The following is a 27,199-nucleotide window of genomic DNA, read 5'->3' on the forward strand; positions in this document are numbered from 1 at the left end:
AAAACAGCTGAAGCTGGTGTTTCTCAGAAGGCACAAAGTGCAAAGGACTTGCTGTGGATGTTGAAAATGTCCCCATGGCCTCACTCCACATGGTGGGGATCCAAAAGGGACATGATCACATTAGAGATGGGCTAGAGATGGGTTAGATTCCAGACAAACAACCCCTATCCTGAAAACCTTAGTGACTCTGAGCAGCACGTGAAGCATGTGTTGGTGTCACTGTCACATCACACACCCTGGGCTGTGCTTCAGTGCTCTTTATCTGCCTCACAAATCCTAGATGGATGATGCACAGCCAGCACTACACCAGACAGTCTGAATTTATGGATGATTAAATCATAAATTTTACTGAAATTGTCCTCCTTTTCCTCAAGAGTTGCACAGCAAAAATCCTTGTAAACATGATCAGGCCAGTTTACATAACCTGGAAAGGAAGAGTTTTATTTTTACAAAGAGTAACTGGATTCCATCCATTCAGAACCCACAATTCCAGAAATCTCAGCAGATCCACTCTCCCAGGTCCTGCTTTGCCATGAACAGTGCACTCCATTTATTTTTAGCACAGGAGACACCGTCCATCCAGGCAGTTTTCAAGCTTCATGTGTTGCCCTGCCCTGTTTCCCTGAGCACCTGACTGAAATGCAGGCACAGCTCCGAGTTCTCCAAGGAGACAAAGGTTCCCATCTCTGCTCTACGGAGAGGCTCTGCTCTTGGCTCCAGGAAGGTGTTTGACCCAATACCCTGCACCATACCAGCTGTTCTCTTCAATGGAAGGGCCATTCCATTCCTTCAATGCCCCACTTCTGTATTCTGGTCTCAGACCACTGAAAGTAAAGATCCTGGAAGAACCCTAAACACTGGGTTTGCATGTGAGTTGAACGTGGAGGTAACAGGTTCATCCCTGAAGTCCCCTCAACACTGGAAACCACCACATAGTGTTGGAAGTTCTGATCAAATTTCCTGTCTGCCCAATGGTCTCCATGACTAAACATGAAAAAATCACAAGGCAGCATAAGCTTGTACCACCCAGGAAATTTCCAAAGGATTTGTGCTCTACTTCCTCTAAATGACAGACACAGTTACATTTAAACCCTGACTAGATTCTCCTAACAGCAAGTTTTTATATCCTCTTCAAAGAAGTTGGTACCACCACAGTTATTTTATGTGAAGCCTCCTTGTTTCCTTTGAAAAAATCTTTTCCTGTGAGGATTTTTGCCATGGCAGAAGTTAGGACAGCTCATTGGAACCCCAATTTCAGATTCCACAGTCAGGTCTCACACATACAGATTTCAGCATGTTAAAATAAGGTACACAACTGGAATAAGATGCTCTGTCCTGACAGGAATCAGGTGCAGCACCTGCTCTTGTTTGGGCCAGCAAAGAGCAGAACTTTGATCATAACTGTTCTTCACCTTTCACCTGATACTAAAGATCTTTATCCTGCATGATACAGATGGCTCCAGTTCCAGAGAAAAAACATAAGGTATTGCCTCAGAAATTCTGATGGATGAAGGTAAAAAGTAAAGGCTCACACTTGCATGGTTAAACAACCTTTACATGGCTGTAGAGCCAGGCTCTGGGTTGTTTCTTATAAACTAAACACATTTGAATACTGTTCAACTGTCATGTTGAAAAACCTGAATCACAAATTCCCAAACAGCATAAAGTGATGTGATTCCCCGCATGTGACTGAATCCCTGAGGAGGCTCAGGAAAAGCCCCTGTCCATGAAGGCAGGGAGCAGAGCAGGGCCTGGGCCAGCTCCCTTGGCCGGCAGCCGATGGAATCTGCTCCCTTTCCACAGCATCAAAACGAAATTGAAAGGGTTTGTGCCCAGGGCTAACCCATTCGGGAAACACAACGAGATGGAGATTATTCCACACGTCTGAGGAAGCTGGAGGCTCTCCCTGGGAAAGGAAAGTTCTCAGCCCTGTGGAGGAGCTGCACCCATGGCTGCAGCACTCCTTACTCGGGCGGCGCTTTGCTTTCCTGTATTTCGCAGATTCCATGGGATCACAGCGCACTTAACACCAAGCGCAGCTTCCAGACGGTGGGAGACAACCGGGATTGATGCACAGCAGCGACAGCCGATGGGCCCAGCGCTCCCACACGCTGCTGCACCGCGCCGCTCGCAACACCCCGGGCGGTACCGCTCTCCGCCCAAGCGGAACCATTCCCCATGGGATTCTACAGCACTCCCTCTGCCAACACCGCCCGGTACCGGGCACAGAGAGCCGGCAGTAACCGGGCAGCGGAGCCCCGGGCAAGCCCCCCACCCCCCGGCCCTGCGGAGCGCCGGGCTCAGCCTCCGCCAGCCTGAGCCCCCCCGCCAGCGCCCCCAGGCCCGGCCCCCCCTCCCTGTACCCCGGCAGCAACGCCTAGGCCCTCCCCCCCTCCGTCCCCGGCGCCCGGGGGAGGCCGGGCGAGGCCCCCCGGTGCGAGGGGGCGGTGTGGGCGCGGGGGACGGCGCAGGGGGGCTGTGCGGAAGGGCGGGGGCCGGGGCTGGGGGTGCGGCGCCGGCCCGCTCTCACCATGTCGGCTGGGCGGGTGCGCGGGGCGGTAGAACGGCGGCGCCTCCCGGTCCGTCCCTGTCGCTCCGAGGCCGCGGCCCGTCCGCTTCCGCCGCCGCCCGGCAGTGAACATCCGGGTCAGCACCGCCGGCCCCGCCCCCGCGCCGCTCCCCGCCAATCAGCGCGCGGCTCGCTGGCCATCGCCAAGTATGGATGCGCGGCGGCGGGGCGGGGCGAACCATGCCACCGGCGCGGGGGGGAAGGAGCGGACGGCGCCACCAACTGCAGCGCGGGGGGAACACGGTGGCCAATCAGAGGCCGGGGGCGGGGCCTCCTGGGGGCGGGGCCTTCAGGGGGCGCGCCAGCAGCTCGGGCCAGGCCGTCAGTCGGTCGCGGAGCCTCCGCGGTGTAACGGCGCTGCGTTAAACACCGCAAAACACATTGGTTAAGTTTAAAAGAAAGGCAGCACGAGGCAGGCAGGTAGCACGGCAAACGCCACCCGGAATAGGTAACGAGTAGCAAACTGATCACCCCTAAAGGTGGGTTTTACACTGCACTTTACTGTGCCTGTAACGCATCCACCAACTCTAAAGTGGTGTGGAAAAATAATAGGCCTCCGGCTGCCTAAGGTTAGGGATAGTTATGAATTATTTTGAAAAGTGTTCGGTGTTCTTTGGGCGGTACGTGCTGGAAGCCGGGCAGATGCTGGCAGAGTTGTGTGCCTTCAGGGCTCCGGCAGCTGTGACAGGGATCACAGGGTCACACATCTGTTAGGGTTGGAAGGGACCTCAGGACACCATCTAAGTCCAACCCCCCACCAAGGCAGGGTCACTTGGAGGTGACCTGCAGGAGGATCTCCAAATGCAAGAGCAAAATCAGGATATATGTGCAAATAAAACATTTCTGTTTTGCTCAGGCTGTCCCAAAGTTAAAGCATTTTTTCCTTCCACTGGACTATGTCACATTTCAGTGATTTCAGGTAAGACATCCTGATTCCAGGCTCCTGACCTGTCCTCAATATGGCCTGGGAATCTCAGAGCTCCAACAAACACAATTACCGCAGGAATGTATAGGATTCATTAAGCAATGACACCTTCTGCAGCTTTCCTGAAACAGTTCAGGCCTTGTTTCACTCCAGTTTTGGTGCCAGGACTCCAAAAACTCTCCACTGGGACTCTCTGTGCTGCAGACTTAGCCCCGTTGAGCCAAAAGGCCTTCCCTTGGCTGGCTGTCACTGCTGGAAATGCTGATACTTGGAATCACACAGGACTTTTCCCTTGGATGTGACAGACATGGGGAATCACACAGGGCTTTTCCTTTGGATGTGACAGACACAGGGAGTCACACACAGCTTTTCCCTGGGATGTAACGCTGTGGCACATCCTAGCCACTGGGAATGACCCAGGCCAAGCTCTGACCTCGCACTCACACATTGTCACAGGTGTTTGTGGCTGGACACTAAATGTTCCCAGCTATCAGACACCAAACAGCACCTTGCAGGAGATAACAGCTCTGACTGCCCCTTAACTTAATGGGGCAAAGCAGCCGAGCTTTCAGTCTGCAAAGGACAACCCCAGTTTCCAGGGAAGTGAACAGCCTGGACATGGATCCGCTTACAATAGCCAGAGACAGGACTGTAACACATGAATTTGCACCACAATGGACACCGTGCAGGCAGAACAGCTCTCATTGGTGCTTTCAGCGCAGGAATAAAATGAACCCAGGAAGGAGAGGAGAAAAAACAGTAGAACGATATCAGGAAAAACAGGAGCTGTATTACTTCACAGAGACACAAAACTGCATAAAACTCAGCCACTAACCAGTACCAAACAAACCCAAACTCTGGGAGAGCAGCCACATAACCTCAGAAGGCTCAAGAGACTCCAAATTCAGTTCTTTACCACTACTCCTCAGCCTAACCTCCTTCAACCTGGTTTGTAAGATGCAGCAATCCCAAATGGCTCCTATTTTGCAGTCCCCAGATCCTCCTCCAGTCCTTGCACTCCCTCAGAGCAGCCTCCCAGCAGTAATTAAGAAAAGCAAACCTGTTCATTACACAGGGCAAATTATTCATTCATTTTCCACTGATCTCCACATCTAATGCACGTGGTATTCCTCAGGGCTGGGAGGCTGGAACTGATAAATTTGAAAATGCCTGTTCTAAACTTCCTTCTTTCTGTCACAAAACTCGTGCAAAGTGTTCAATGACAACTCTATGTGTAGTAGCTTTTCGTTTTGAACAGAAATAGCTCCTAGCTGCTTGCTGAAGCTGCACAGCAATAGCAGAATTAGGCAGCCCAGTATATTTTAAACAATTTCAGCTCCAAATGAATGCTGAGGCCAAGAGGATGTTTTTCTTAGCGGAAGAAATACAAGCATCCTGGATTTTGTTTTCCTGCTAATAGGTATAAAGAAGAATAAACAGCTGCTTTGTGTTTTCCTAAAAATATTTGCATTAAGAAGATCTGCAGATTCGTTTTGAAATTGATGTCACATCTTTTTTCAAATGAGGACCAGCTGTTTGCTTTGCTTGTTTGTAGCAGGACATGTTTCAGGGATTTTCTGTTGTTTGTTTATTAAGATGTAGGACCAGACTCTCTCTGGCAGGCTGCAGTTTGGAGTGGGGAGTGGATCCCAACAGGCAGGAGATCCGTGTATGTCACTAGCATTCTGCCTTCTGTTGGGATTTGTGGAGGGGTTGACACCAAATGCAGCAAATTCAGGGATATTCCATAAATCCAAGCGCTGTGAGGTAGTGTTACCTGTGCCTCAGGCACCCCAACCCTCCAGGCGTGGAGTTACCCACCTACACAGGAAAGAGCACTTGAAAGGCTTTGTGTCAGGCATTACCCCTCTTTAAAACGAGGGTCTATAAACAAAGGAAGCAAACAATGATGTCAGTTGACATCTTAACGGCCCAACAACATCAGATTCATGTGCAATTAATAACGAGGCTTTTGATCCTGCAATCAGCAGCTCTAAAATCCATGTGCTTTCCCTGTACATTTGATTACATTCGAGGAAGCAAAAGGATAAACACTTATTAGCATTACAAAGTACTTTTCACATTCAGCCAGAACTTCCTGAAGCATTTGTGGTCCAGCATGATGTGGTTTTTATTTTATCCTCCTGCATGCATGGTTAAACGCTATTTATTTTGTTTATTCCAGCATTTATCCAGGCCCAAGGATGACTGTGAGAACATGCTGAAGAACAAGGTCTGAGAGAAACTTCATGCTTCACTGAATAGTCATTTTTTTAATAAAGAAAGAAACATGTTGAGCTTTTTTTTTTTCTTTTTTTTCTTTTTTTCTTTTTTTTTTTTTTTTGTTAGATTGCCCATTTTCTTTCATGGCACTTGAAAGATATGTAAACTTTTATTAGGAGTTCTCATAAATTGGATTTATTGCTGCAAGAGTCTTCCAGCAATGGTAAAGTTTAGCTTGCTGGGTTTTATTAGTCAGAGTCAGTAAAACAGCAGCATCACTTGATTTGAGGCTGAAAACCAAGTGTTTCTTGGAAACCAATATAGGAAAAAGGTACCTACAACACTACCCAATGTCTTGGAATTCTGTGCTCAAGCCACAGATAATTCTCACTATGGAGATCTTTGTACACAGTGTCAAAATAGCACACAAACAATAAAAAAAGTCCCCCATCCTGAACCCAAAGAAGCTTTGCTGAGTGTAGTCTTGGAATTGAAAGGTTTTAAGAGTTTCCCCATTTCCTGCAGGAACTGATGAGTAAATCCAAATACCATGTTTAATGAAAAACAACATATTGCCCGTTTAGTGCAAGGTTTGAGGCATTCCCCTCCCTGCACTAAGAATGTTAAACCAGACTTTTTTCCACTCCATCAGCACCCAAACAGATCTGCTCCTTTGGTTAATGGAAAGGACAATAAACACAGCAGCAGCCCAGGATGTCCATACACTGCAGGACTACTGGGATCCCTGCTGTTCCACTTAGTTGCATATCCTAGGACGCTGTTTATTCCTCTTCTTGCAGCTGCTCCTTTAACTTGGTATTTTCAGCTCAGAAAACTTGAGGGACAGGAGCTTTTAGAAATGTCTTTAGCCTGAGCAAAGAGAGCATTGAGGACATTCTTGTCAAACTTGGTCATTAACTAGCAATAATGTCTGTGGCTTGTCATTAAAAAAGAGTCAAGGAGAAGCTGATTAAATACACCAGAAAGAAACAAAACTTTCCATTCCCTTACTTTTTCCTTGACACGTTGCACTTCATTTGAAGCCTGCTAATATACCAGCCAAAAGAATTGTAAGGGCCTGGATTCTTTCTTAATACAATGGTCACGGTTCACTAGTTAGAATCTGTATAGAATTAGCCAAAGACATGGACGAATGGAAAAACATACTAAAAGGCTGAAAAATAGCACTTTTTCATGGGCTTGTTCATTAGAAAACCTCATCAATACAGCACAAGGAGTTTCTCTATTTCTACTGTTCCAAAAAATTACCACATAATAGTACACAGAAGATAAAGACACAAAATGTCAGAGCACTGCTTTTTGCCTGGAATTTCAGAGTTGGCAAAAACTCAGGTCAGTGTTTCCATGCAAGTGCTTTCCTGCTGAGATTTTTGGGGCAAACTTCATCTTCATGGCAAAAGCAGCCTGGAGCAGAATTAGCACAACGAGCTGTGACACATCTTGTCCCATTTTTCCAAGTTCTGCTTCAATCAGCCATACCTGACAGCTGGAACCAGCAGCACCACACACTGAATCCAACCAAAGTGGCGTGGAAATGCATCAGCACAGGCACAAAACGTGCTAATTAACGTGGATGTGATCCCCATGGAAAGCCTGTGGGATGTTTCACTGCAGCACAAGCTGTCCCTCCTAATGCAAGTCAGTTCAGCCTCAGACTATTGTTCACCCCACAGCATCCCGACTGCCGTCCACATAAAATCAATAAGGAGAGCACAGTTAATGGAGTCGCTGGCACCTTTCCCAATTCAGGGCAAAGTCCTGCTGAGGAGGGGTTTCTTTTTCCTCAGACTTTTTTTTTTGTTGTTGTTGTTGCTTGGATAGCTAAAAGGTTTTCAAAGAGAGAAAGAAGCATCAGTGTCTGTTGGTGAATGTGGCTTATGTTTGGGAGGAAAAACCCAACATGCCAGAGTGGAGATTGAGAGTTGGAAAATTGAATTGTTCTGGAAGTACAGGAAGCAGGGAGTGGGGGCCCACACCAAGGCTGTGTCAACCATTTCAAGCAGATAACTCCTACACTGCTGCCTTCCTGTGCAGATCTTGGCAGAAAAATAATAAATGTTTGTGTGGGAGGTGATTCATGTTATTTAAAACTCTGGGAGAAGCTGCATGTGTATTCTTTGGAAAAGAGGAGAGCAAGACTGTATTAGTATCCAGTAGAGAAATGACAGGAGGGATACTTTAGGATTCTTTGAAAAAATAGGCTAAGAGGTGATATTCGCATCCTGGAGAAGGTTCAAGATTTAAAAGAAACTTGCTGGGGACTTTTGAAACAAAAACTTGTTTCCATGAGGGTGAACCGTCTCATCCTGCACCATGGACAAGCCAGAAGTTAACAAGTAAAAGGAAGTCTGTTCTGTTGAAAAGGGTTTGAATTCCAGGTGGTGCAGTTCCAGAGGAGCTCCTCACCTCCAAGTGTAGCTGTGGAATCATAGAATCCTTCTAGTTGAAAAAGACCTCCCAGACAATCAAGTCCAAGCTGTGCCTGATCCCCACCTTGTCCCCAGCCCAGGACACTGAGTGCCACCTCCAGGCATTCCTTGGACACCTCCAGGGATGGTGACTCCAAACCTCCCTGGGCAGCCTCTTCCTATGCCTGACAGCCCTTTCCATGGAGACATTCCTCCTGCTATCCAACCTGAACCTCCCCTGGCACAGCTTAAGACAATGTCCTCTCATCCTGTCCCTTGTCCCCTGGGAGCAGAGCCTGACCCCCACCTGGCTGCCCCCTCCTGTCAGGGAGTTGTGCAGAGCAGAAAGTCCCTGCTGAGCCTCCTTTTCTCCAGGCTGAGCTCCTTTCCCAGCTCCCTCAGCTGCTCCTGGTGCTCCAGAGCCTTCCCCAGCTCTTCCCTGGACACACTCCAGCCCCTCAATGTTCTTCTTGTGGTAAGGGTTCCAGAACTGGACACAGCACATGCCCTCTGCATGGATCTTCCACTGGACACCAGGGAAGCAGCAATTTTGAACAGTGATAGTGTAATAATTCATCTGAGATCCCCAGTCCTGCCCCTGGCTTGTCTGATGGCCATTTGCTGAAAACCTAACCAGTGTCTAACTCCTAGTCTGTGAGCAGTTCCTAATGCCATAAACAACTCAGTCGGGTATAGAGCTAACAAAACTGGTGTTACAAGGTCTGAACCTACTTCAACTAGAAGTTGACTTCCACCAGAGAAATACAGGGCTCATTTTGAAGCTTTCTGGCTTAATTTCCTCCATTTATTCATACACTTTTTTACTGGAAAGAAAGGAGAGGAGAGCATGAGGGGAGAAGGGAGGGAAGGAATCCTGGGACAGCACATGCTGGGCTGTAAAATGCAAAAAAGGTTTTTCAAAACCGCATGTTCTAAACATCACCTTGGAGTCCCACAATAATAAATACTTGATATTACACTGCGAGGGTCTAATTGCCAAGTAACTATAGCAATGGAGAGAAAAGCCTGTCTTTGGACACATTCCCTCCTGCCTTAATTTTTCCCTGGGGTGGGGAAGGGGTACAGAGAATGTGCTCTAGATCCTTAATGGATAACGTTTTCCAGAGCCCCCTCTGATCACTCAGTGACTCTGGGATTTAAAAGCAGCAGAGTGATTTCTCCAAAGGAAGCTGAATGTTCAAAACAATTACCCTGAACTATTCCATCCCCTTGGAAAGGGTTTAATGTACCAGGTCCTGAGGTGAGGCTGTCAGGCTACATTGAGACACAGCAACACAATCCTTTATGAAGTGCCTCACAATCCAGCAGCTCACCACTGCTTCCTTCAGCCCAAAAAACAGCATTTTCCAGGGAGCCCAACAGCCTGAAAATGAGTAAGTGTGAAGTGAGACTACACTGGCCTGCACTGAGCATTTGTTTTTGCCAAGAGAAGACCACATTTCTGGGTTGGTTTTAAACACTGCCTGCTGGAATTTAATTCTGGGGATGAAAATTAAAGAATTATTTTGGAGGCTTCAAGTTATCTTCCCCCTCTTGATATTTTCCAGAGCTGTTTGGAAATGGGAGGGTGGAGCTGGCACCACTGGGGCAGTGGTTTCAGAAAGCACTTCTGTAGCCATTCAGGGAAAAAAACTGCTGGATCATGTTGGTATTTTTATAAGTAACTTGATGCGTGGTTCTATTTTGGACACCAACTATGCAGCAATGCAGATTGATTTGAGCAAATTGCAAGGGGAGGAAGAGAAAAGGAAGATCCCCTTACAGAAAAAGGGCTGCCTTCTCCAGGGAAACCTCTTGAACCTCCAAGGGCTCAGTTTAACCGTGTGCCTTTCAAAGTGAGTTTTAAAAAGCCATTTAGATTTTACAAGGAAGTAAAAATAATAGTTAATTGTGATTGTTCAGTGATATGTGAAGGAATTGAACCAAACCAATTAAGGTAAAAATCTTTGATTGTGACTCTAGATCAAAAGCAGTTATATCTTTAAGATAAATGAAAGACCTAAACCAACAATAACTTAATGAAATTTTTGCCAGCTTCAAGAATTTTTCACGTGTTCATTGCTTTAGTCTCTAATTGACTTGCTAAATAACTTCCAGTTTTATGAAACAGCAGAGCCTCCTCCACCTCAATAAAGAAAATTGGCAGAACTTGAAGAAATCAAAACAAGTAATCACAGCTAAAAATTGCCTCGGAGTGTGAATGGGGACATTAGAACTTGACAAACACCCTGTGTTTTTTTTCACAAGGCTTCTGGAGAATGCCTTCCAGGCAGCCTACACACCATTTGCAACACAAAATTCATTATAGTAGGTTTGAAGACATTCACACTTACATTACTGGCTCCACAAAGCTGTAGCACGCTGCAGGGTGGGCTGAAGCCCCCTAAGTCAGTGGGAACCCATCCCACAACCTCCTCCTCTAAAATTAGGAAATAGATATATATATATATATATATGTATGCATACAAGGAAGAAATTCTTCCCTATGATGGTGGTGAGCCCTGGCACAGATGCCCAGAGAAGCTGTGGCTGCTCCTGGATCCCTAGAAGTGTCCAAGACCAGGCTGGACGGGGCTTGGAGCAATCAAGCCCTTCAGCTTGGGATAGTAGAAGGTGTCCGTGCCCGTGGCAGGGGTTGGAGTGGTGTGGGCTTTAAGGTCCCTTCCAATCCAAACCATTCTGCAATTCTGTGATTCTAATTACCAACCTACTGAGTGGAGTAACTTCTTGAATGTGACAGACTGATCTTACTGAGGTTATTCAGTTCCTTTTTTCAAACAAACCAGAATGTGGGGCCCCAGGTTGCTGGAGCAAATGAGGTGATTCCTGGGATATTAATAGATGTTGACTACAGCTGTGTTTTTCTTCACACACCTGTATCTCACTTCAGGCCCAGCAGCTGAGGCCAGAGAGCAAAAATCACAGAATTGTTAGGATTGGAAGGAATTTCTGGAGATAATTCATTTCAACCTCCCTGCAAAGGCAAGGACACCTGGAGCAGGTGCACAGGAATGCATCCAGGTGGGTTTGGAATGTCTCCAGTGAGGGAGACTCCACGTCCTCCCTGGGCACCTGTTCCAGTGCTCTGCCATCCTCATGGAAAGTTCTTTCTCCTGCTGAGGTGATGAAGGAGTTGTGCAGGATGTAGGACCGCTGCCAGGGAGAACCTACACGGGTGTGTGTGTCCAGTGATGAACCCAACCCTGCAGTGAGAATCTTTGCCCTACAGCACAGCTCGGCTCTTACCATGGATGAGGCGAGAGCCCTGCGGCCAGGGGGGCGGCGGGCGCGGGCCCAACACGGGCGCCTGCGAGCAGGTAGGGATGTTGCCATGGGCTGAGAGAGATGAGGGCTAGCAAGGACACAGCGGGAGCTCTAGACGGAGAGATGGAGCCCGGGACGGGCTGGGGACGTGGCGAGCCCGGTCTTACGGGGGAAAACGGCCGGGGCTGGATCCTACGGGGAAAAAGGGGATTTTGGGCCGGGCCCAAGGTCGGGCGCGGCGGCCATGACGCCCTCCCGTTGGTTACCGTGACAACGGCAGGACAAAATCTCGCGATATCTGCGGGCGCGGGGGATAGGTGGAGCACCAGGTCTCGCGAGAGTTGCGCGGGGGAGGAGGTGAGGGGACGGGCAACATGGCGTCGGAGGGCGACCTGGGCAGGAAGTGGGACCGGTGTGTGGCGGACTCTGCCGTCAAGCTGGGTAAGGGCGGTAAGGGCACGGCGGAGCGGGAGGGTCCGGGGAAGAGCGACGGTGGTCCCCCAGGCTCCCCGGAGCTGTGGGAGTGGCCGCCGACGCGTCTCCGCGGCGCGGGGCCCACTGCCCCCCGCTGCCCCGAGTTCGTCTCAGGCCAGCTGTGGGGCTGGGAGGGGCGAGGGGTGTCCGGAGGATCCGCCGTCAGCGCTGCCCCCGGTGTCAGGTAGAGCCGGCGACCCCGGGCCTGGCAAGGTGACCTTGGCCGCGGGCTCGGACCCCCGCCGGGCCCGCTCCCAGCTCTGCTCCCCGGCCCGGCCCCGGCTTACCGCGCTCCGGGCGTGTTTGACCTCTGGGTACTCCCTGTGTTGAAGGTAAGAGGTTTCCGTGGGAAATCTGGGCTCCGTAGGGAATCTGGGAGGCCTCCGGGCCGGAATGAATGAGCGCCGGGCAGGCACGACCGGGTCCTGTCGTGCCGCGACCTTGCCCGCCTTCGGCTTCGCTGCGACGGTGGGTTTGAAATCAGCCTGTGCAGAGCTGTTCACATCTCTCCGTGTGCGAGAGGGGCTGCGTTTATTAAAAGCAATGGGCAGCGTGACACGCTGCGAGCTTTGGCACGTGTTACTGAGTACAGCGTGTGGAGTTGTGACATTGAGAAGCGCCGTTCGTGTCGCAGCCTTGTAGTTCTGCCTTTTCGTTAAGTAGGGGAGCAGCTCTGTTGGTTTTTTCCCCGTTTTTATTTGCCCTTAAAATGGAGGCTGTGCACATGCCTCAATTTTTGGCCACAAACCATTCACGCGGTTTCACTAAGTACTGTGAGTTTTAGGGGTGGTGGCGGCAGCTCCGAGCTCTCCCTGTGATCGGCTGCAAAGTGACACCAGGCAGAGCTTGTGGCTTCACGAAACGTGTTTACAAACCCAAATCTTTAAGTGCAGTATATAGAACAAGGAGTGCAGTGTCTGACACAAAAGGTATTCATTCCATGTTGGTGCAGATGTCTCTTTTAGGACCATAAATAATATCTGGGAAATGTGAATGTTTACTTCTTGTTGCTGCCATGGTTTTGTGCTTGAAAGCTGATGAGGAACTTGGAGGTTTTGGTTGCTTCATATTTTTCCATTAGAAAAGATGTTTAATAATTTTAAGTAAACTGAAACTTCCATTGTTTATAACAGACCTTTGAAAAGTGTCAAGTGCTCCAGGGCAGTGTTTTTCCTCATGAAATTCTATTCAGGTTTGTCTGACAAACATATCTGGATATGTTTATGTTTCCATAGCATTGGTTGCTTTATCATAAAATATTAAGTTTGCCAAATTATAAACAAGAACTTGTTCCATGCTGCAGCTGTACATGTCGGAATCCTGCACATCCCCTGTCCTGGAGGCTAAAAGAAGTGGATCTAGGGCTGATTTCACTGAATCACAGGCTGGTTTGTGCTGTAAGGGACCTTAAAGTCCATCCAATGCCACCCCCTGCCATGGGCAGGGACACCTTCCACTATCCCAGGTTGCTCCAAGCCCTGTCCAAGGTGGCCTGGGACACTGCCAGGGATGGGGCAGCCACAGCTTCTGTGGGTAGTCTGTGTCAGGGCCTCACCCACTCTCACAGGGAAGAATTTTTTCCCATTATCCGACCTAACCATGCCCTCTGGCAATGTGAAGCCATTATCCCTTGTCCCATCACTCCAGGCCCTTACAAACAGTCTCTTTCCACCTTTCCTGTCAGCTCCCTTCAGGTACTGGAAGGCTGCAATTAGGTCACCCCAAAACCTTCTTTTTTCCAGGCTGAGCAATCCCAATTCTCTCAGCCTTTCCTCCCAGCAGAGTTGCTCCATTCCTCTCATCATCCTGGTGCCTCCTCTGGACTCTCTCCAGCAGCTCCACATCCTTCCCATGCTGGCCCCAGGGCTGGAGGCAGCTCTGCAGGTGGGGTCTCAGAGGGGCAGAGTCTCCCCTCCTCTGCTGCCCATGCTGGGGGATCAGCCCAGGGCACAGGAGCTTCTGGGCTGGGTCATGTCCAACTCTCACCCACCAGCACTCCCTTCTCCCTAGAGCTGCTCCAGATCTGTTCATCCTTCAGCCTGGATTGATCCTGGGGCTTGCCCTGACCCCTGTGTTGCACCAGCACCCGCTCTTGTTAAACTTCCTGGGATTCCCATGGGCCACTCCTCGAGCTTGCCCAGGTCCCTCTGGATGCCCTGTCCTTCAGGTGTGTCTGCACCGCTTAGCTTGGTGTCTGTCACCTGCACTCCTGCTGAGGGGCACTCTGTGCAGCCTGACTCCTCAGTGGGCCTTTTGTTTTGATCGTTTTCTTCCCACCTAAAGTGGCACCCGAAGAAAGAAAACCTGCTTTGCCTTGTGCACTGGTGCTCAAGTCTGAGGATGCTGAGTAGAGATCTCAGTCAAATTCACGTTTCATCAGACTGCCCAAAAAAGTCACATGTGCTGCTTTATCCTAGCACCAAACTCAGTGGATGAGCTCAGACATGTTTCTCCTCATGTGTGAGGGCAATTTTCTGGTTTGTGTGCTTTTACAATTGGTCAGTAACTGAAACATTTGTACTGGCAACTTCCTCCATGAACTGTGTGCTGACAACACAAATTTTTCCATGGTATCCCAGTGGGAATGATTGTTTTCTCTGCATGAACATTAAAATCTCGAGTATTTGTGTTGATTGGTTTTGTAATATTACTGCAAATTTGCTGGAGTTTCCAATAAATTGTTGAGGGTGGTTGTCTTACTGGAAAGAAGGAAGGAAAGAAAAGAAACTTTCTTGCTTAAGAATTTATTTGCTTGTTAATGGGATATAGGATTTGGTAAGCTTCTTACTTTTTTGTCAGACTTTTCCCTTTGGTGGCCATAGTTTCCTTCCCAAACACTCCTTTACATCCTTCCTGTGTGCTACAGCCAGGGAGATCTTTCCAGCAATCACCGGGGAAAAACAAACATTGTGATTAGACCAGTGTTTTCCCATTCCAGACTCTAAATAAAGGAAAGCACTGAATTTCTGGAGCCTTGCATGCAGGACATTTCCCAGTGTCGGTGAGAACTGTGGACAGATAACTCCTGTGGATTAGTTTGAGGGCTGGAGGGACATGGGAAACAGAAAAGGGGGAGAAGGGGAGTAGAGCTCTCAGGCTGGCTTCATTAGCAATAATCTGGTTTTAAATTCCAGCTGGGGGCTGTGCAGCCTGTCCTTAGCCCGTCAGGATTCCCACTATGCTGCGTAAGCTGGGGTTTGTTGTTAGCTCTGTTGTTTGTAGTTGTGCAATACTGTTTTAGTTGGAGACCAAGCTCCTGAAAAAATCTTGATCTCCTGCCACTAAAAGTTCCAAAATAAATATTTATCTTGTGTTGCATCTTTTGAAATGCTGTATTATGTTTTTGAGTTCTTGGTCACTACCTGTGTGCATCTTGTAATTTGGTATTAACTTTTTCCTGTTAGTGCCAAACAGAGGATGTTGTCAGGCGTTGTTAAGACAGTATTTAATTTCAAAGAGTAAGTAAACCTTTTTATGCCTGTGAAGAACATTGGGCCATTGTTAAATGGAGTTTGTGGTCACCTCCTTTTTATTAGGACTGATATTTATTTGTTTTGCTAATGATGAAGCTGTATCTAGGTGGTTTTGTTCCTCTTCTATTCCAAATGTAGTTGTGAGCACAGCGTTTGCGTGCAGGGGGTTGGGCTGGGCTTTCTTGGCTGACCAGATGGTTTGTGACAGACAATCCAGGTCCTGCTGGCTCTAGCTTTGCACCGTTCTCAAGGCTTTTCACCCAGGCAATCATTTAAATAATTTCTGTTCCTTTTTTCATTCTGATACTGATTTTTCACGCAGAAAAGCTACTTGTTACTTTCTTACAGAAAAGTTGTTTGTTTGGGGTGTGGGAAGGGAGACTGGAACTACTGTGGCTTGCTTTTCCTTCCCAGCTTGCAAACTCTTCTCAACTCCTGTGTCCTCCTCAGCCTTCATGGCCATTTCTTCTTTTTCATCAGGAGAGCTCTGCAGAGGAGGGATGATGAAGTAAACAGTATTGTGGTCTTCCTCCATCCTGCAGGCTCCAAACCCCATTCAGAGGGCTGGTTTGTTTGTTTAACTAATTGATAGTTCATGGCTGTTTATTTGGAAAGACAATTACTCACAAAAGACTGACAGAGGTGTTTTTTGCTGCAAGGCTGTAATTTTGGACAAATTATTATTATGTGCTGTTTCCAGGGGACAGAGAGGCAATAAAGAGTATGTGTGGAAAGGAGGGAGGTTTATGTGCCCACACGTCTTGGTTTGTTTTGAAGCTGCTGTTGTTTTAAATGAGTTCAACACTGTAATTTCCTTGATACTGGAAGACAAAACTAGGGAAGCTTCTTGACTTGTGTGTGAAGTTGCTGTGTTGAAGTTCAATTTTTTTTCAGGAGAGAAATGTTTTGATGCATGTGTGTGACTGACCAAAATTCAGCCTGGAAGCTTGTAAATAACCCAGCGTAGTGATGTTCATTTTCCTCTAATCCTCTGTTTTGACATCTGAACATAAAATGCTTCTAATTTCCATTTAAGAGGGATTTTTTTTAAGAGAAAAGGGCACTTTGAATTCTGCAACTGTTAACATGATTTCCTCTGGCGTGCATCATCTGGCCTCCTTGAATAGCTGTTCTGTTAATGGCAAGGGTGAGATTGTATTGTTTGTGTCATTCCACAGATTGGATATTTCAGAAAGAATCATTGTATGGATTGCAATGTCAGTATTTTTAAATAATCCTTCACATGGTTATGAATAGGATAAAGTCAGTCTATATAATGATAAAACTTGATTATACTTTCTGAAAACTGGATTAGACTTTGTCTAAATATACAAAAATCCTGAAATTCTTTTTTTTTGAAGTGGTTTTTTTGCTTGGCAGCTGTATCATGGCTATCCAGTCTGAGCTACCAGGTCAGAAGACTTGTTCTTCCTTTGGGGTTTTGTTTTTAATGCTGGAGAACGTGGATATTATGTGAGCACATGACTGCATTGTTGTGTAAGCTTTGTTGGTACCCCAGGTTGTTTTCGCTTGTCGTACAGAGGATCCAGCTCTACTAGTTGTGTCTTGCAGCAGACCAAGTAGTGTAAATATTAACTGCTCATGGCTCAGGCTGTGCAGGGAGGCAGCACAGACAACAAAAAATGTTTTCTTTGGAAGAGGTGGGCAAATGCTGTTCTGAGGAAAGGCTTTTAGTCAAAAATCTAACAGCAATATTTAGTTATGATGTTAGCAGAGCTCTGAATACAATGACCATGTACAAATTAAGGGGGTATTCTCTTCTGTTGGAAGCAAACAACAGGAAAATCTTTAGGAATCCAGGTCCCCTCCTGACTGCATTGTGTCCTGCTGTTCCTCTTGGCTGGCGCTCTGGGTGAGTCAGGGAGCTGTGCCCTGCTGAGGTGTGCCCCACCAGCTGTGCCAGCCTCCTCTTGGTGGACTTTGGAGCAAGAGAACACAAGAGGAGAGCTGTGATGTCTGCTAGTGCCTTTGCCAGCCCCGGACCTCCTAAGCTCTGCTCCATGGGAAATGAGTCCAAAATGCCCTGACTTCCCGGACCGCTGTGTTACTGCATTGATAAGATGCCAGCTGTGCCTTTTCTGGAGGTGGCACGAAGTGGCAGTGCCCAGGGGAAAGGGACTGTAGCCAAGTGATATCCTGAAGTTTGGTCCTTGAGATGTAGCAGCAGTAGGTGGGAACAAGACTTCGTTGTTTTTTGTATCAGAAACAGTTCTCTGAGAAAATCCTTTCAAGGCTGCTGGCACATCCTTGGTGATAATAAATGGACAGTGAGAGGTTTGATAAGGGTCAGGTTCCTTTCCTCGTCATTCCTGCCAGTGAGATGCCCCTGAAACTCTTCTCACTCTCAATGGCCTCTGTTTCTGAGCTGAGCCAGCAGACGTCAGTACTGGCCAGCCTGTGCTGGGTGGGTGTGAAGCAGCAGCAGTGCCAACCCTCATAGCTGGGCTGCAAAAGCCCTAAGTGTGAGTGTGTTTACTCCTGGTAATTTTTTCTTTCCAGCAATGTTACTGTTTTTATTAGCACAACATGTAATTGCAGTAAGACAAAGTAAAGTTTCCTGTCAGAGGTGTATTTTCTGTGTTATGAGAATCTCGCTGACTTCTTACACATGAACTTCTAAAGCAAGCACAGCCTTCATTTGTCTAAAAGCTTGGTGCCCTATTGATCATAGAATCCCAGAATCATTTGGGTTGGAAGGTACCTTAAAACTCATCCAGTGCCACCCCCTGCCGTGTCCAGGCACACCTTCCACTCTCCCAGATTGCTCTAAGCCCCATCCAGCCTGGCCTTGGACACTGCCAGGGATCCAAGGGCAGCCACAGCTTCTCTGGGCACCCTGTGCCAGGGCCTCAGCACCCTCCCAGGGAAGTTGCACTATCTCTTCAGAGAGCAGCTTCCACTCCTCTCCCCTTCCCATTTTAAAGGAGGGTGGAAATGTGTGCCCTCAGGTCTCACAGTTCGTTCACTGGGCTGGGGTTGAATTTCTGGTTCAGTGTCGCTGTGATTCCTTGGGAGATCATGGGCCCTTCCTCTGCAGCAGTGCTGCTCTTTACCCAAGGTTTGCCTTCGAGCAGCACTTGATCTGATCCTGGGTGCTTAAGGGTGAAAGCAGCCCCTGAAAGCATGTTGGGATTTTTGATTATAATGATATTTGGATATTAATACTCTGTTATTCCAATTTTTTTTTGTTACTACAGTCAGATGCTAGAAGAAGAAAACCACACTCTTTTCTGCTTCTTTCTTGAGTACTTGGTATACAATTTCACCATGTTTTTTTCTAGTGTCCTTGCTCATTTTTCTGTCTGCTCTGCAAACAGTCCACACCACAGGGGAGATGGGAGTGAAAGCTTCAAAGTTGGTGTTTGAAGAAAATCTGATTCCTGCCACTAAGACCTTGCAAAGAGTCTGCTTAAAATTAATTCTCTCCGTAAATAAGTGATTTCATGGTCTCGGATTTCTAACTGGTGCTAAGTGCTGCCCTGTGAGGGCCCTGGTGTATGAAAGCAGCTTTCCTCTGCATTTTTGCGAAGCAATTCTTTATGTATCTTGTCAGAGTGGGGTTGGAGGCTGAAGTTTCGGTTTTGTATTTGTGTGTGTGGAATGGCAAAGGAAAATAATAGTGTTCTTCTTGGGATTAAGTAATTGAAAACCGTCCAGCTGCTATAGTAACAGCAACACATCTGCCAGATGTCAATGAGCGTATTTTAATCCTTCTATTTTAAGTTTCAAGCTATTGAAGCAAAGTACATCTAGGTGTGGCTGTGTTAATAGCTGCCTCAGCCTGTAGCTACTTGGGTAGCCTAGGAAAGAACCGTGTAGTATCACTCTTGGAGCGACTGTTGATTAAATTTGTAGAAAAAGCTTTTCCCAGATGTTCTTGTGGGGCAGGAGCCCATCCTGAAGATTTGTGTTTCTCTCTGAGACACTTTTATGATGTCCTGTTGGGTATACAGCACGTGCTCTCCTGCGGGTTAGATTGATTGGAGGTACTGGGACGTTTTTCTTGGAAGGTGTAAGAGCCAAAAACGTAGAAAGAAAAAGTTTTGGCGCCTGGGCTTGCTGCCTAATGCCAATTCCGTGTGGCTGTGCCGGTCTGTGTGGCTGGGACGCGTAGTGGGGAGCAGGGCTGAGGTGTCCATACAACTGTCCTGTCCCCTGTTGACACTGTAAATGAGTTTAGGCTGAAGTGATGGATGTGGGGTGGAAGAGGCTGTTTTTCTAGTTAAACATTTTAAACTGTCAGAGAAGGTGAAAAATGGGTTGTACTCCTTCCTCTGGCCTTTTCCTCCAGAGTCTGTCATGCAAGAAAGGGAGGGAAAATGTGCCTGGCGTGGATCAAGCCCTTTGCTTTTCCATGTTCGTTTGTTTTTATTGTAAGATAAACCTTTCATGTTTTATTGTTATGAAGTTAAAACCTGGCCTGGAGGTGCTGATCTTTAGGAGGAACAGCTGGAGTGTCCCCTGGTCAGGTGGGAGGCTCTTTGAAGCAACATGTTGCCTCTTTAAGAGGAAATGGAGCATGTGAGAACTTAAACCTGTAAAACTCATCATCAGCTCTGCCATTGTTTATCTCTGGTGTAACTTTATATAGAATTAAAGTGAAATGCATTACTTTGCTCCCGAGGCAAGATGGTTTTGCTCCCCCTTGGTCTTTGAGACACAGGAAATGACCACATAACCACAAATACTTTCTAGTGGAATGAAGATGAGTGACAAACTTCCCACAGAAAGAGGTTCTTAACCAGATGGGCTAAGAAATTAAAAGTAGCTCAAGGTTCTGGGTTTAAGTTAAAACCAACTTCTAACTATTCAAACCAAGTAGAAAAGAGTGGAAAAAAGCCCCAACCGGTAGATGCAGAGGCTGGTGTGAGGGGCAGATCTGGTGTTTCTAATGGACAAGGCGATGTGATGGCAGTAGTTTTGAGCACACTGTAGTTTGTGGCTCAGTCAGGAGAGGAGAGAACCAAACTGCCTTTGAGATCAGGATAGCTAAGTTTCTCAAGTTGCCTTCTTGTACAGAAAGCCAAAACCCGTTAGCTGTCAGACCTCCTCCTTCACTTCTCTGTAGCATTTTCAATACTTAAAGCAAGGTCTTAGCTATCTTACCACCATCTTTTTGTACTGTCACTGTACACTCCTTCCTGCTGGAATAAGAAACAGTGATAGCCTCTGAAATTGCACCCAAAAAAAAAGAATTTGCACAAAGAACAATCCCTTCAAATGAGCTGCTTCAGAAAAAGCTTTCTTAAGGAAGACAGAGTGGTTTTTCCTAAGTCAGTCATGCTGGACCACATCTGTTTAACAGTGGTGCTGGTATGGGGGAAGGTCTAGTTTGTGTTTTAGGCTTAGGCTGAATTGCAGTTGACATAAATAATAAATTTTTCACCTTTTAAGTGTATCCTGTAGCTTCCCTAATGGCCAACAGGAAGCAGCATTGATAGTGTCTGAGTGGAGTCCTTACCGAGAGGCTGTAATGTGAGAGAACATCTGAAGGAGGTGAAGAGAGTACAAGATAATGATAATTTCTGGAAGTAAATGGAAAGAAACTGTATTAATTATTGCTGCATCCTTAGTGCAGGGTTTTCTTAAAACAAGACAGGAAGCAGTACACCACCAGGCTAGTGAGAAGAACGTGGGTTTGACTGGAAACGTGGAAAATGTGGTGACATTAGAAACTGCCCAGGCTCTCCATCGAGATGATGTAGGATTTGTCATGCTGTAAATCATTTCTCATTGATTAGCTAAGCTGTTTGGATTGGCAGAGGGGATCTTCCCGGGGACAGGAAGCGTAGGACCGGGATTGCTCCCTCATGGCAGGGAACTGAACTGGGCAGTTCAAACAGTGCCTGGTGCTGTCTGAACAGAAAGAATTCCCCCCGCCGAGTCTCTGTCAGCCCTGAAGTGCCACAGCCCAAACCTAACCTGCGTATTGCAGGAACAGGCTGGCAGAGGAGCTGGACCAGGGCTCCAAACAGGATGAATTCTGGAAGATAGTAATTATCCTTAATAGTATAAACATTGTAGGAGAGGCAGCACCAGCTGGACTATAGCAAAGGTACGGCAGGAAGGCTCTGTTGGGAGGGGGCTGGAGGATTAGAGGGATGAGCTGTGACTCTCAGTAAGGCCTGATGTCTCTTCCAGGCTGTTGGTGAACACTGCTCAGTTCCACTGGTCTGAACGAGCTACTCCAAGGAGTGTCTCTTACTGTCTGAAAGACACAAAACCCCTGACGCTCTGAGCAGACATTTGAGGATCTGAGACTTTCCCTTAGCTGCGCAAATGATTAGAGTGAAAACCTGACCTTCCTTGAGCGCCCAGGCTCTAAAATGTCTGGGGGAGTTATGTCAGGCTTGCTTGGCGGGCGGTCAGAGCTCGTCCTGTGTGTTTTGTAAGCTTACTACAAAGCTGTAATGACCTGGTAAAGCAGTTACCTCTGGCACAGCTGAAAATCTGTAGTAAAATGAAAAGGGTTTTCAAATCAACTCCCATTTCCAGCTCTCCGTAAATACAGATAGTAGAGTCCTAACAGGAGAGTGAACGAGGGGGTTTGCTCAGATCATGTTTGCTCACCTCTGTTCTCATATTCAGGGGTTTATAATCAATAAAAACCATGGGATGCTTAGTTAAGGTACGAGGTGTTGCATCCTAATGTACTTAGGATGTCGAGCGTTTTTTGAGTAATCTGTTCCTCAATAGAGAAACTAGCAATATATTTTTACAAGGAAAAAGGTGTAAAGAGCACAAGGACACTTAAAGAAACATCATCCTATATGCCACGAGGGTACAGGATTCCTTGGCATTGTTCTGGACTCAGCCCACTTACTAATGCATTCAACAGGATCATGTGCTTCTAGGAATATAACAAAAGGATGTATTTTGATTAACAAACTCATTATATTTAAATTAAATTTCTTGTATTGGAAGGAGAGAATTGAAACCCATAACAGGATGTGTTTGCTGCAAAATAAACCTGAAGCTATTGGTTTGTTGTTTTTTAATAAGCATATGCATGACTAATTTTTTTTCCTTTTTCAAACTTTTGTATTTCCATTCTTTATCTAAAATTCTTGTCTTTACTGGACATAATTAAAGGTAGAATTTGCCAGCTCAGCTGCAAGTTTTCACTGTTATATTTATTGGGTAGTGAGAGGAGTTTTGCAGACTTGCCTGACTTCTTGCAGAAAATCATAATCTCACCTTCCAAGGAAAGCAAAAATATTTTAAAATATGCTGAGTTTTTTAATGGCACTGAATAATTTTGTTTCAACTGCTGCAGTAATTTCTATATATAGTATAAGGATGTGAAAAGTCATTCATTCCTAATGTGTTTAAATATACTCCATAATGAATGTTGTGGATGTGAAAGATAAGCAGCCTGGAGCTTTCTTTGTAAGGTATAGGGTAACACAAAGCTTCAAAGTTCTGCTGCCCTCAGGACACACATTGAAACAGTTAAAGTAGTGAGATAAACGAAATACAATGAGATATTCATCTGCAGAATCTAAAGCTCAAGGACACAATCAGTTTTCATTTAAGTGTTTCTCATTTGCTGACAATGAGCCAAATAAATTTTAATTCCACATTGTAGATGGTGACAGAAATTCAGGAACTTTCCCTGGGATGAGAGTCCGGTTTGTTTCCCAGATATTTCTGATAATGTACTTACTACATATGTTGGGATTCTAATCTGAATTAGCTGCTAGCATTTACTTATTTAGGAATTGTTTTTTTTCAGATTTGTTATTTAAGAACTCTTTGGTTTGCTGTGCTGAAATAACATGTAGTTGGATAGTCATAGTCTGATATTCCTGAGTTGGGATAAAGGATTACTGTAAAGAACTAAATAATTTTCCATTACTTTGCTTTATCTTAGTCCTCACTTGCTGCATTTCTTCTTACAGGTGCTGGATTTGGATTAGGAATTGTTTTCTCAGTCATCTTCTTCAAAAGTAAGTACTCTGTATTAACTTTGACTACCTAGCTTCCTGGTTTCCATCTGTTGTAGGTGCAGTTAAAAGTCTTTGAGGCATGTAAAAATGAATCAGTTTGTTAGACCAATTCTTCCATTGTTTTTCCTGTCTTTTCCATTGAAATGGAGTTCCCTAAACTTCTAGCTGTTGTGTAACATGGTTGTTATCCATGGCACCTCCCTGAGCTCCTCCTGTGCTCAGCTCAAATCCTGGAATTGCAGAGACCCTGAGCCAAATCACTGGAGCCATGTGTCTAGACATCAGTTTATGCCAGCCTTGCCAGGGCTTTAAAACTGATCTTAGTTCTTCAGCTGGGCTTTAAAACAGAACAATTTTCAGTAATACCTTGAATTCAGAGATTGCTCTCTGTTAAATTCTAAATGTGATGTGTTATTGTTACTCTTCTTCTGTAGTGGGCTGGTTTGGAGGATTTTAGAACTTGAAAATGTCTAGAATGCATCTTCTAGTAATTTATTCTTTCTTGGTGCTTATAGAACAATATATAACAAACAGCTTTCCTTGACTTTTGCTTTTTTCCTCTCTGCTTGCCTCTTCCACAGGAAAGACATGGCCTATTGCATTTGGGTCAGGGATGGGGTTAGGAATGGCTTATTCCAATTGTCAACATGACTTCCAGTCTCCGTATCTTCTCCATGGTAAATTTGTAAAAGTAAGTATTGATGCTACCTACTATTGATTGGTTACTGTTTATAAGTCAGCATATCCATTTACATGGATATTCCTCTGCCTTTCCTGAAGGAGTAGGAAGAAACTTGTGTTGCCAAAGCTCAGATGTTCCCCTGCTCTTTAATACTTGGTGTGTTTAACAGTAAATTTACTAGACTGAATACATGGAATTAGTTTAACAGATCCTGCAGGTAGCTTTTCCCACAGCCTGAAAACAGAATAAAAATACATGTCAGAAAAGCAGAAAAACTAAACTAATGTTAAGGTTCTGCAGACTTTAAAAGAGATGAGCTGGGCAGAAACTGAAAGTCATGTCAGGCACATCAGGTAGATCTGCCTGTGGAAGCAGATCTTTGGTCTTCTGTGGCGTTTTGTTGGGTTTTTTTTTCCCAATATGAAAGCACTGATCACTTTCAAGTTTTGTGGCTTGTTTGACTGGATAATGATGTAGTAGTTAGTCTGGAAAATAAATGTACCCAGTAAACAGTTTTGAAAAGGATAATTTTAATGAGTTCAGTATTAACACTGACCATGCTGAAGTAAAATACTTAATAATAGATTAATTAGCAGGAACCATTCGTGCCCTCACAAACTGGCTGCAGTGCACCAGCCCACAAACTGACTCCTTTAGTATTTTCTTAATTCCTTCGTGTGTCAAAGTTGGGGCTATTCTCATGGTGATTTATCATTGTGGCATCTGGAAAACAGAAGGAGTGTGCGTGTGTGTTTTGGATCCACAAAGCCATGGCCTGGTTAAATCATCTCAGTGACACCGGTGCAGAGGTATCCACCAGGACATATTTACAGTTACTTTAGCATTTCAGAAAGGTAAAATACTCTACCAGGAGCTTTTTCTGCAGGACACGCAGTGCAAAAATCCCTCCTATGTCGCTCCTCTCCCTGATGCGGGAGGTCTGGAGATGTTTTCAGGCTTTTCCTGATGCTCATAGAGCTGCAAGTTGAGCCCAGTCCTCCTTAGATTTACTGGCAGGTGAGCTTCTGCCAGCCTTCTGCAGCCCTACCACACATACCTGCTTACAAATACTTTCTCCAGCGGCCTGTTAAAGGGAAATAATAACAAGATTCTCCAAAAAATAAAATATTTGGAGACCAGTGTAGGGAAACTGACTTAGATGCAGCTGATTAGCATTGCCAGCTACTGCCCAGCATCAAAAATCTGTGTGTCTCTTCTGGCCAGGTTTATTAACATTAAAAGTGTGTTAGTTTTCCATACCATCCTGAGGTTATTCCTCCAGTTTATATCTCCAGAAAAAAACTGGAGTGACATGCCTGTGGCTTCATGTGAGTGATAAATGCACTGCTCACTGTTCTGAGAGAGCTTTATTCATTCAAGGATGCTTGGTCCTGGGGATGTTGGGCAGCAGCAAACTGAGTGTCCGGTCACCCTAGTAAGGGATTTTGTTTGGATTAAGGACTAATCTGTGTTCTGGAGCAAGGGTGGTCCTTGGAAGCATGAGGTAACTGGAAGGACACTTCAGATGCCTGCATGGCACAAGACAAATAGTTTCCAGTGCACTCTCTCCATGGCTTTCTCTGGCACAAAGAGGCTGAGAGAGGGAAAACGTGGATGAAGCCATCTAATGGTTAATGTCATTAATTCCCTCCAAAATGTCATGTCATGGATAATGGCTCCAGGGTTATTACAACAAAATTATTTCATTTCTGTTGGTTAGGAACATGGAAAATACTGTTGCATTTATCACTCATCTGTTTTTTTCCTAGAAAAATTTGTTATAACTAAGCTCTGTAGGATTTCCTTTACAAAACAGAGTTCTGTTCAAATGCTAACTTGTCAAAATGAGAGACTCTGCAAGAAAATCAGCTTTATTAGAGAGAAATGTAACACGGATTAACTTGGACAAAATTATTTCTAGTTTCCTGAGCCTGTCAAGTTCATAGGATCACAGGAGAACTCGAGTTGGAAAGGAGTTCAAGGAGGTCATGGGGGTCAGCTGTGAGGTCAGACCAGGTTACTCAGGCCTTTATCCAGTTGGGATTGTTGATTCTTCAGGATGAAGTTCTTAATTCTGAGTCCTGAGTCAGAATGAGAGAGGACAGAAGACCTTCACATTACCAGAAAAATCAGGAGATGTGAGAGTGACTTTGCTTCTGTTCTGGCTGTGACTGGGATGATCACACTGCCCATCCTTTGGGTTAGAAATTCCATCATGAAACACCAACACCAGTGCAAAAGCCATTCATCTAGACCAAAAGAATACTTAAAATGCAGAAAGGTTCCAATTTGTGGTCAGAATATTCTAAGGGCTTTTAAAGTAATTTGATCAAGTGGATTTCACTGTGACTTCAGCAGAATTTAAAATCAACATGTTACAATTATTTGAAGGCTTAAAATGCTATGGCTGTAAATTACATGGCCTAGATTTCCTTGCAAAATCGAAAATATCCTATTTTTCAGGCTATTTAGCCTGTATTATCACCCAAACCCCACAATCCTGTACGTTGAGAGGAAGGTGAATTTATATTGATGTGCAAGAACACAAGAAGGTAACTGCAGCCTTTCCTCCTGCCTTTTGTGGCTATGTTTTCAGTCTGATTTCTCTTCAGCCGATGAATAGTTAACTTGAATAATAATGTGGGGTTTTTGGAAGTACCCAGTTTATCAGAATGGAGGGTTATGTGTGAAAACATGGCATGCGTCTGGCATGAAAATAGCTGCTTAATTCCCCCATACACAACTTCTTGCTTTAGCAAAGGATGAAAATGTTGCCTTACCCTCTGGAAATGTTACAAAGCTGCATGACTTGCTTTACATCCTGCAGCACCTTCCACGTAAGGAACCCAAATGGCTTTTTAATAATATAAGCTTTCTTGCTTTACAGGAACAGTGACTAATGGCTAAAACTATCCCAGTGGGAAGGAAGGAGAAATCAATGGTTATTCCTCAGGAATACTGAAGTGCCCCTGGAATAAGCCTACATTCTTCAGTAACGATCACCAGTAACTCTTTATACTCCAACAAACTGTTTCTGTATATGAAACAAAGTTCTGTTGCTTGTTTTGTATCGTATCTGAAAAGTGCAAGGAAGAGCTCTTCTGGGAAATAAATAAAAGAAAAATGGCCTTCTCTGGTGTGTTGACTTTGTATGTGAGTGAGAGAGAGG

General features: G+C 45.7%; 3 protein-coding genes across 5 annotated transcripts in view; 2 read left to right on the top strand and 1 right to left on the bottom strand.

Annotated features, from left to right (window-relative positions):
• The window catches only part of CAPZB (capping actin protein of muscle Z-line subunit beta), a 66,372-nt gene extending 54,686 nt beyond the window's left edge, over positions 1–11,686 (bottom strand). Inside the window, exon 1 of one of the 3 annotated variants that reach the window (XM_085080080.1) lies at positions 11,414–11,686. In XM_085080080.1, the coding sequence (XP_084936206.1) occupies positions 11,414–11,500 (87 nt within the window). In that variant the 5' untranslated portion in view covers positions 11,501–11,686. Of the gene's footprint in view, positions 1–2,530; positions 2,688–11,413 lie in introns of those variants that run through there. The other 2 variants (XM_085080081.1, XM_085080083.1) reach the window with 2 other exon arrangements.
• The window catches only part of HTR6 (5-hydroxytryptamine receptor 6), a 119,197-nt gene that overhangs the window by 55,060 nt on the left and 36,938 nt on the right, over positions 1–27,199 (top strand). The gene's annotated exons all lie outside the window — the stretch shown is intronic.
• On the top strand, positions 11,750–27,162 carry MICOS10 (mitochondrial contact site and cristae organizing system subunit 10). Its single transcript, XM_085080097.1, has 4 exons — positions 11,750–11,872; positions 23,301–23,348; positions 23,930–24,039; positions 26,918–27,162. The coding sequence occupies exons 1-4, from the start codon at positions 11,806–11,808 to the stop codon at positions 26,924–26,926; spliced, it is 234 nt and encodes a 77-aa protein (XP_084936223.1). The 5' UTR covers positions 11,750–11,805; the 3' UTR covers positions 26,927–27,162.

This window comes from Lichenostomus cassidix, chromosome 21 (assembly GCF_008360975.1).
Source record: "Lichenostomus cassidix isolate B80296 chromosome 21, HeHo_3.0, whole genome shotgun sequence".
NCBI classification, from domain to species: Eukaryota; Metazoa; Chordata; class Aves; order Passeriformes; family Meliphagidae; genus Lichenostomus; species Lichenostomus cassidix.